Consider the following 9,945-nt stretch of genomic DNA (forward strand, 5'->3'; position numbering starts at 1 on the left):
ATGCCTGCAACTCTTACCCACGAGAGTTTATCTACAGGTCCCGGTTCCACTATTGGTTTCATTGTTTCTAATATTTGTCCCGATCTTCCACTACTCTCCACAACCAAAAGACTTCTTCGGTTGTCTTTATCCATGCCCGTTAGGTAAACAAAAAGATCTTCATCATCAACAATATTTAAAGGTGTCTCACATCCTACCACCAGCGGCATGTAGCTCAATTCCAGTTTTTCCTTGCTTTCATCCAACCCAAGCTTCTTATACATTCTCTCTTCTATCATTGACAAAGTCGTATCCCCCACTGATGTCTTCAGGGTTATACTAAACATCCGGTCTTTGAATTTAAAATGTACGCTGACATGATTGCTCATTGTATCATGCCAAAAGAAATGAACAAACTCAACAAACTGACTAGAGTTATCTACAGTTCTACCAGTTGTTCCGAGTTATTCCAAGTTAACTATAGTTCTACCACTTGTCAGAGTTTTTCCAAGTTATCCACAGTTCAATCAACAACAAATTGAATTACGTATCGGGTGTGAACCGATCTAGACCCTTGCCAACACACTCCCATTCAACCACTGAAATGCATTTTGTACCACTTTACTATACTGATTGACCCAGACACGAAACAATGCCATTGTGCATTACTCCTAAATCGAATCACAATTCAATTACGATGAAAGCCCGAGGCGGAGACCACAACTTACCGGCTTCGACGGAATGCTAGACGTCCTAATTTGCTTTCCCATATTTTTGGATACCCTAATTTGCAACTCTTGAATCCTTGTCCCCAAATCGCAAATCTCATCCAAATATTGACACACCATAAAACCCCAAACATGATCCCTAACTTTCTTCGCTTTGATTCAGTATTGTATCGACAAATAATATAGATTGTTTTTTAGGCTTTAATTATTTAGTTGAAAGAGATAACAAAAACGGCAATATATAGTTTGTTGGAATAAAAAGATTTTGTGGAAAATAAAGATAATTAAAAGTATAGGTTTTAATTAAAGCAATGGCATGGCTCCGTAAATATTATTAAAACAAAAAGGCACTTCAAAAAAGAGTCATCTGTTTTAAAAGTATTGATATATAGATATAGGGTCCGATTGGTAATGGCTGTAGCTTTAAAATTTTTGTTGTAGAAAAAAATCTGTAGATTTTTTGCTGTGGCTTTAAATTTTATTGCTGTAGAATTTTATGAAAGCACTAAAAATTTGCTTTGGATATTTGGCTCTGCAGAGCACTTGTACAGCTGTAGGTTATTTCTAGAGCTGTGGCTTCAAAAAAAAATTTAAAGTTTGATTGTTCTGAATTTGGTGCTTTAGAAATAAATAAAACTGTGGACAGCACCTACAACAACTACCAATCACCCCCATAGTACTTTACTTATTGGGTAGATGACCTTAAGAGTTAGATATATGATGTCTTTTGCAGAAGGAAAAGTATCTCCAAAGCTTTAACATGTCTTCCTTTTTTAATGGCAAACACCAAAGCTATACACATCTTATTAACTTATAAGATAAAAAAAGTAGAGCATAAATCAAATTCTTAAACAGCTTTGATCATAACTAGCTTCAGGATTAAAAGTAGATAAAACAACTTATCACCGGATGAAGAACAGAAACACTTAACTTAGCATCGGAATATTTACAGAAGCAGAGATTTTAACACAAGGCAGATGAGAAGGGAGAGAGTTTAACTCAAGTCAACAAGTGCAAATAGGTTTCACATCACAACACACAACAAAATATTTACAGAAACAGAGTTTAACACAAGTCAGATGAGAAGGGAGATAGTTTAACACAAGTCGGCAAGTGCATAGAGGTTTCACATCACAACACACAACAAAAGCTTTCACACAAACACATAACAAAAGAAACCGAACCGAGTTTGTTATTTGTTTACGCAGCTTCTGCGAAGCCAACCTGCTCGTTGCCAAAGTGAAAGACAGTGTGGTATCTCCCCATAAACACATCTCCCAGTATCCTAGTACAAAAGTCAAGAATCAAGATTTAGATGAATCTCACACTCGCAGTGTTAAGATTTAGTTGATATTTGTTTGCATTTCCATTTAGAATTAAGGTATGTTTTTTTCCACAACCAAAAACATTTTAAACAAAACTTATTTTGTTAGTTGTAAATGTAAACGCCAAATGAATCCATAAATCATATTTGAAACAATCAAAAGCCTAGATGAATGTACTTGAGAAGTAATAATTGAGAAGGAAATACTGCTCAAGTATTATTTTTTTATGCCTAGAGAGTTTACCAGAGAGGTCCACGAGGTGGAGGCAAGTCAAGCGCGGTAAATCCACTGATGCATTGTGCCACTGGTCCTTCTCCAATCTTCAGTACGTACTATCAATCCCACAAACGCCATCAGCAAGATATGTTCAGAATGCTACAAAGGCTCATCAAGTCTCAAACATAAATGTACTCAAACAAGTACCTCTTCTGGAGCAAGATCAAAGACTTTGCCTCCAATGGTGAATGAAACAGTAGGCATTTTACAGAGTTGTGAGCAGTCAACTGCAGACTCTCCATTAGGACTCGGCATGCGTTCGCATATCTGAGGATTTTTTAGGAATTCTAGGATGAGAACAAAGAAGAATCCCACTGCTATTTTTCAAGAAACACAATATAAATTGTTATTGTGATAGACACTTGTTCTTCTTACATCATTAATGTAGTTCACTATACGCTTTTGAGTCATGTTCTGCATTAACTGGCTCTGTATCCACACAACTGCCATTTCACATGGAGCACAACCAGCATCTCGGAGACCACTAGATGATTTTGTGCTTTCCTTGTCCACCACTGACTCAATCCCCATACTAAACATAACACAATAACACTCAATAAATACAAGAAGACTGCGAAAGCGTGTGTATATTATTGTTATGTTTATAGATATAGGGATTTTACCTGACCCCATGGGTGCCATCGAATGTGCAAAGACCAATCTGTGAGCAGATATGCTTTGGTTGAGCCTGAAAGTAGAAAAAAGAGTTTTATATGTAGAATCCTGATATGCGTTCTCGCCGATTCTCTGAGTTCATCTTTTACCAAGTTAATTATATTCTTACCTTAGCCAAAAGTAAATCCAAAATGGATTGTCCATACTGATCAACAACAGTTTTGCATTGCTGGCTAACAACTCCAGATGCTCCTATAGCTTTATTTATCATGGCAATCACAGCCTAGCAAAACCAAAAACAAAAAGATCAAGCATATATACCAACAAACTTAAAATTTTATAAGACCCTCGATGATTGTTGATTACTGTTGGCCCTGCAAGTAACGATGTTCCAGAATCTGCTATTGCAGAACAACCATTTTCACAGTATCCTGTTACAAAAGAGAATCATGTTTCAATAACTAATATGGATGAATGTAACACGAATACACGATATGTAACTAATACACGCACCAGTAGATTTGCCGGCAATGAGAACCTCACCCATATCAAACTATTACCAAAATAATAACTTAAATGAGACGTGACTACTGACTAATAAAAATTCATGGCAAATCAAGAACACAATGAACAAACCTGCCAGTAACCCCTTCGTGTAACAGGAACATATGTGTGTTCTCCCTTAAAGTGCTTTGGATCAACACCGCCAAATACAAGTTCACCGCCTTCTTCACTCTTTGTGTCACGGTTAAGCCAAAATGAAAACACTGGTTTCTTGATAAGACCTTGCTTGAGCATATTGTACCTGTAAAAAACATAAAACTGTTGTCACTAATGGGGTGTGTGTAAGTAAGTAAGTAACCACAATCCAAAATAGTGCACGCATACCAAACAGGAGTGGCGTTTCCAACAGATATCTCTTGGAATCCAAGACCAAGAAGACCATCAAACTTAGCCACCAAGAAAGTTAAACCAGGCTCACTGGTTGCCTCAATAAACTCCTAAAGAACATAGGCAATATGCAGAAAGTAAAGTCAATCGATAGAAAAAATATGAGCATTAAAAGAAGTGTAGAACATATAACTCACCTGAGTTTTGACAACTAAGTCACCAACCGTGACAGCATCATAACTGAAGAAACCAGCGATGGATCCAGAGCCGTAATGGATTGCTGCACGTTTTCCTGGAACATACAATTTTAGAGCTTCTCAACATCAATATTAATGTAGGGTTAAGTAGCACAAAACGAAAGAATCAAAAGAGAAAACGTACCACTCTCCTTGTAAGTGCTTGACCGCGAGGACTTGTACTTGGAATGAAAGAAACAAGACAGCTAGATGAAGTAAACAACACAATAAGTTTTCTCTTAAACTAATCACATTTTAACAATTGTAAACTAAATGCTAAAAGAAAAGCTTACCGAGAAATAACATTTCCCTGATGGTACCCAAAGGTTAGAGCTCCCCGTGTCGAAAATCACTGTGAACTTCTGTGGTGGAGTACCGATAGCAATCTCACCATAGTACTGAGCATCCAAGTAATTCTTCAACGCGACGATGTCAGCATCTCCAGCATTCTTGTCGTTTGAACGGAACTCTTTTAAGGAAGAACGAAAGGCTTTTTCTTGCTTGGAACCGAAGCGTGTGGCAAGTCGATTGTTAGGATCCAACTTCAGTTTTTTCAGGCCAACTCTTAATGTTCCGTCATTGCTCTCAGAAGAAGCGGAGAAAAATAACAAGAAGGACACAACGAGTGAAGTAACCGAGTGCACACCCATCTTTCACCTATTTAATTAGTTGACATCAATTGATCAAAAAATAAATAAATTAGTTGACATCAAAAGACAAAACGACGCAATTTAATTAGATTATACAGTGCGATCAACAAGCTAAAACAAATTACGAGTTACATGAACATGCAACTCAATTATCAACGCTATTTACAGAAGAAGAAAAAATTGTTGTTAATGACAAGTGTGTAGTTTAAACAAGTACAAAAACACACAGGATTTTGTAAAATGAAAGAGACCCTTTTTAATTGAAGGGATTATGATATGAAAGGGACTTTAGACAACGATGATTTCTTATAGTTAATCTCGTCTCCATTATAAGAAAAGATCTTCAGAAAATAATCAACCACAAGTCAGCAACAAAACTAGACATTTTAATTAATTAACCAAAGCAAATAACATGAGGACAACATAATCAAGAATTTTTCATTACAAAACAAGAACAAAGACCGCATCAGCAAGAAAAAAACGGGGATCTTTCACCTCAGAAAACAACACTAAGGTTGCAGAATCAAACAAACCTTAAGCTCCTCTAAACACATAATCAAATAAGACGACAAGTACATCACAAAACAGACATGCAAAAACAGCCCAATATTCAAGAAACAAATATACAAGAGAATATTATCACGGATCATGCAAAACACAATCACTCGAATCAAAGAACATGGAAAAGAAAAAGAAAACAATAGTATCACACTGCCAGTCCTGGAAACAACTCGGGTTTTATAGTCAGACCTGATATGAAAGAGACTTTAGAAAACGAGAAATGGTAATGAGATTAATAGAACTCAAACTCACGAGAGCCTTAAGCACTCACCAGAGGCTTCTGGAGATTTCTCAGAATCATGAGAGACGAAGAAACAAAACTGTTAAAAAAAAAAAAAAAAAAAAAAACAAAAAAAAAAAACAAAACTGTTTCAATTATCGAAGAAAAGGTTGCTAATATGCCGCCACGACATGCACAGCGGGTCCCATATAAATAAGCAACTAAATATCTTTTCAATTTTGGCCGTTGGATCTATCAGATTAAAAATTTTACCGTTGCCGGTATGATAAGCAATGTTCCACCAACCTTGTTTGTAGTATTAATTATATGTTTCGAGCTTTAATTTATAGTAGGGGCGTGTCCGCGTGGAATATTATTTTATTACTGTTAATTATAATTTTTTAGATGATGTAATTATATGGCCGGTTCTTATTTATTAAGAGTATTATTTAATGTTTTATTATGTTAGGTCTTTCTAGGTAATACATTAATACATTATTTGTTTTTCAATAATGTGTTGTTGTGTGTACCGTGAAGTGAGTTTTTTATATAAATCATATTAAATTTAATAGTTTTGTATTTAGATATTTGTTGCTTCTAAGATTAACGGATTTAGCATCAAAATTGTATTTTATTTTTTTCATTTTTTTGAATATTATTAAGATGTTCTTTGTTTTCTCTTCATATTTTGACATTGAGCATCACCATCTATGTATTTTGTTTACCTTCCGGTGTGCGGTGCTTCTCACCATCACCCGAAAAGACACACCTACGTGCTCTTGTTTTCCTCACTTTCTTCTTGTATAAGATTATCTGGTATTTGTTGTAGATCAAGCTTATGAATTCCCAGTTGTGCGGTTGTTTCTTAAGGCATTGTGGACTGTTCCAGTTTTGGTCATTTCCTTCCTTAGATTTTGGCTAAATGCTAGGAATTACATATCCTTGGGTTGGGTCAGAGTTTAGTTGTCTTTTATGTTGTCTTCCTTGTCGTTGATTTGTCGTCGATATTTGTCTTGGTTTTCAAGATCTGGTTTTGGAAATCTGACTTCTATGCTCTCTTTAGCTCGAGGAAGGCTTCACGGTTTACTGATTTAGTTTCGTCTCTCTTTATTCTTTCATCCCGTTGTATCTTTCATCGCTACCCCTGTCTCTGGTGGCTCTCCTTTTCGTTATGTTTGCCACTCTATGTTTGGTTAGTGTTTTTTTTCGTGTATGCTATGTGGGCCTTGTCTCAAGCATGAGCTATGGTTTCTCGATGGTTGGTTTCCATTCTGCTTCCCTCAGATTGTTTCTCTTTTTCTCTTGCTTTCCTTGGTATAGGTGTGCAGAGTTAGTCTTTTGGAACTTTGGTCCCTTTAACTCAGAGCTTTGTGGTTCTTCGCTGGCATGGACGCTTTGTATGTACTTGTTTAGTTTGTGAGGTGCTTCTTACTTCATAGCTGGTGGTTGTGCTTCTTACTTCATAGCCGGTGGTTGTGCTTCTGGTGCTTTAGGCATGTGTCTCCCTACTTCGTGGTGATTTTGGTCTTCGAGTGATTATTCTTCTTCTGATCCGCATTTTTTGCTTTTTTGCGTTGGTGCTTGATCGAGCTCCTTTGGTTTTGGAGGATTACTTTGTCTCAGATTTTATCTTTTTACATTTTTTGTTTTTGCCAAGACATTTTATGGTAAGAAGAGGTAAGTTAGTCTTCTTTGTTGATCTCTTTTCAGCTCCAAGCCTTTATTGAGTTAGTATTACTCCCTGTTCGGAATCGCGCTACGCGCTATCCGTGCGGCGACCCCGGACCTAGCGACTTGTTAAAAAATGGGATAAACTCGGGGTACACGCGGGGAGTAATTTTTAGTAAGTTTTTAATTTTAAATATACAAAAGAAACATTAAATACCAAGTTAGATTATATATCATAATTGTTGTTTTTTAAAGCACCCATCTAATACAAAAAAAAATAACCCACTCACAAGAATCACCAAAAAATATAGTTTTGATCATGAGAAGAAACAAAAAATATTAAGGATTGTATCTTCTAATCCTATTCTTCTTGAAAGATCAGCAAAATATATAATTTTGATCTTGTAGTGGTCTTGTAGATGTGCTAAAAGTTAGAACTTGGCATTTGGAAACCTGAAATGAAAGAGACAAAGACAAGTTAAATCATGCAAACAGCAAGTTCAATACAACTTAATTCACTAGTTAATAACAGCAAGTTCAAGACAAGGTAACTCTAACTTCACGAACCCACCAAAACTAATTAAAAAAAAAGAAACAATTGTAAGTCATAAGATAAACAAAGAGAACATATATGATTTTTTTGGTACCTTAGTTTACTAAGCTATTTGTGAGTCACGAAAGACCGGATCCTCTTGGTATACATTCGGTTCGAACTCCATCTCCATCATGTCTTCTTCTTCAGATTCAAAGTCATCATCATAGAGTTCTCTTATCCTTGGAGCTTGGGTAGTAAGCACAAAACTGACATCATTATCCAACTCTTCGACACGGCCCACAAGCCAATCTCCGACAGTATCTTCATTACCATCATCTAGGATCACATCAACATTGTCTTCTCTAATCTTTTTTCTGCTTATCAAAAAGCCTTGCATTAAACTGGACATAGACTAGACTGTTGAGGCGGTTTACATCTAATATGTTTCTCTTCTTAGTGTGGATCTGCAACATGAGTTGAGCCATTTATTGTACACACTATTAGATACATGAAACATAAATCAAAGAAGCAAGTAGACTAACCCCTTCGAAACTGCTCCAATTTCTTTCACAGCCAGAAGAACTAGAGGTCAAAGCAAGGATTCTAGTAGCCAGTTTCTGCAAGGTTGGCACAGCACATCCGTATGTTGCCCACCAATTCTCTGTCATAAAAAAATTAAACAAGTTAAACTATGAAATGGACAATTAATCAAGTAAAAAACATTTTAAGCCAAAACATACCTGGATCAAACTTTTCATCCTTATTTTCACATCCTTTTAGAGCTAACAGTCTACCAAAAGGACCACTTTTATTCTTGTAAAGACTAATCTCATGATTAACAACCAAGTCTTGTTTCTCAAATTCTCCATGATAGAAAGTTTCCACACACTTGATGAATCCTTCTGAAACCTCTATGTCATACTGGATAGTAGGGTCTTTATAGAAATAATAAGGGTTGAGGAAGTAAGCAGCCATATGCAAAGGAGAATCCAACCTTCCTTTCATTTTTTCATCAATGATCCTGAATATAGGTTGATAGTTCTTCTCCAAATGGTCAGTAGCCTCTTTAATAGACTTCTTAGCTCACCATAAACAAACCCAAGAGATGGTATCTTCTCTCCATCAGCCAACCGAAGAACCTTCACCATAGGGGTGAATACTTTCAAAATAACCATGACACTACTCCAAAATGCATAACTCATCACAGTATCAGATGCAGTCTTACCCTTCACAGACTTGGAATGCTTACAATCATGCCACTGATCACTGTTGAACATGCTCTTCAGTTGTCCCTTCTTCTCATAAAGACTTTGTAGCGTGAGGAAACATGTTGCAAATCTTGTTGCTCCTGGCCTCACAATATCCCTCTTTGTATATGTTCTCATCATTGACAATGTTGTATGATGAGCATAAACAAATATGGTGACAGCCTTTGCTTGTTCAATCACTTTAGCAAACCCGGACAACTTAGAAATCCCTTCAAGCATCAACATTCGGCAAAGTCAAGCTCCATTAACATTTAAAAAACCATATGTACTGAAATATAAAATCTGAAAAGTCAACAGTTCAAAAAAACTTCAATAACTAAAAAAGTGAATGGTTTAGAGTTTATTACTTTGAATCCAGTACAAGAAGAACTTGCAACAGGTGGATGATCTTGATTCACGGCGAACTGCCTTGGATTCACTAGGTTGAGGAAGAACACTTGATACTAGGGTTAACAGAAATCCCCAATTCTATTGTCGGGAAAGGTAGATAATGGTTTTAAATTTTTTTTTTTTTTACTAATGGGTTTTTTAGTGGGCCAAATTGTGTAAAAAAAATAATATGGTATTTTTTTTAGCTTTTTTTTAGCCCAAACGTATTACCTATTCCACGTCCGCATAATGTTAAACTACGGACTAGGCGGGCATAACTTGACAGAACGTAGAATGCAACTGTATTGGGTCAACTCGCCACGGTGAACCTACGTTTAGCGATTACGCGGCTAGGCGGCCGCGTTTTCGAACAGGGGTATTACTATAGCATTTTGTTTTTTTTTTCTGTGATTGTGGAGGTTTTAGGTTTAGATTATGTGTTGTACTCTAGTTTCTTCTTCTTAGTTTGATTATTTTATGATTTTTAATAGTAAAATAAAATATAATTTATAAATAAAATCATGGAAATAGTAAAATATAATAAAATAGTAAAAATTAATGTTATTTTTAGTTGTAACTAAATTAAATATTTAAAATATATTTATATTATTTTATTATTTTTTA

The 9,945-nt window shown here is 35.8% G+C and overlaps 2 protein-coding genes across 4 annotated transcripts; both read right to left on the minus strand.

Annotated features, from left to right (window-relative positions):
- Positions 1–1,685: 1,685 nt before the first annotated feature.
- On the minus strand, positions 1,686–5,611 carry LOC106442725 (aspartic proteinase A2-like). 3 transcript variants are annotated; one of them, XM_048753770.1, is made up of 14 exons: positions 5,533–5,611; positions 4,344–4,707; positions 4,196–4,256; positions 4,012–4,106; positions 3,812–3,924; positions 3,560–3,728; positions 3,437–3,476; positions 3,290–3,354; positions 3,093–3,206; positions 2,932–2,996; positions 2,684–2,840; positions 2,456–2,575; positions 2,276–2,364; positions 1,686–1,992 (listed from the first exon to the last, which is right to left on the minus strand). In XM_048753770.1, the coding sequence occupies exons 2-14, from the start codon at positions 4,698–4,700 to the stop codon at positions 1,908–1,910; spliced, it is 1,530 nt and encodes a 509-aa protein (XP_048609727.1). In that variant the 5' UTR covers positions 4,701–4,707; positions 5,533–5,611; the 3' UTR covers positions 1,686–1,907. The 3 variants fall into 3 exon arrangements, with proteins under 3 accessions (XP_048609727.1, XP_048609728.1, XP_048609726.1); XM_048753771.1 differs by having other exon boundaries at positions 5,451–5,583; XM_048753769.1 differs by lacking the exon at positions 5,533–5,611 and having other exon boundaries at positions 4,344–5,404.
- A 1,747-nt stretch (positions 5,612–7,358) lies between these two features.
- LOC106414022 lies at positions 7,359–9,393 on the minus strand. The gene is made up of 4 exons (XM_048753772.1): positions 8,425–9,393; positions 8,227–8,345; positions 7,797–8,148; positions 7,359–7,602 (listed from the first exon to the last, which is right to left on the minus strand). The coding sequence occupies exons 1-3, from the start codon at positions 8,687–8,689 to the stop codon at positions 8,047–8,049; spliced, it is 486 nt and encodes a 161-aa protein (XP_048609729.1). The 5' UTR covers positions 8,690–9,393; the 3' UTR covers positions 7,359–7,602; positions 7,797–8,046.
- Positions 9,394–9,945: the final 552 nt, after the last annotated feature.

This window comes from Brassica napus, chromosome C4, assembly GCF_020379485.1.
Source record: "Brassica napus cultivar Da-Ae chromosome C4, Da-Ae, whole genome shotgun sequence".
In the NCBI taxonomy this organism is placed as follows: Eukaryota; Viridiplantae; Streptophyta; class Magnoliopsida; order Brassicales; family Brassicaceae; genus Brassica; species Brassica napus.

What these genes read in the sequence shown, in the direction of transcription:
- LOC106414022 (XM_048753772.1), bottom strand. Translation starts at nt 8,689, where the DNA reads ATGAAAGGAAGGTTGGATTCTCCTTTGCATATGGCTGCTTACTTCCTC. An exon ending in GGATGAAAAGTTTGATCCAG is followed by an intron (nt 8,346 to 8,424) that starts GTATGTTTTGGC and finishes TTTTTATGACAG; the next exon opens with AGAATTGGTGGGCAACATAC. An exon ending in ATTGGAGCAGTTTCGAAGGG is followed by an intron (nt 8,149 to 8,226) that starts GTTAGTCTACTT and finishes CTCATGTTGCAG; the next exon opens with ATCCACACTAAGAAGAGAAA.
- LOC106442725 (XM_048753770.1), bottom strand. Translation starts at nt 4,700, where the DNA reads ATGGGTGTGCACTCGGTTACTTCACTCGTTGTGTCCTTCTTGTTATTT. An exon ending in ACTTAGTTGTCAAAACTCAG is followed by an intron (nt 3,925 to 4,011) that starts GTGAGTTATATG and finishes TATGTTCTTTAG; the next exon opens with GAGTTTATTGAGGCAACCAG. An exon ending in CACGAAGGGGTTACTGGCAG is followed by an intron (nt 3,477 to 3,559) that starts GTTTGTTCATTG and finishes TTTTGGTAATAG; the next exon opens with TTTGATATGGGTGAGGTTCT.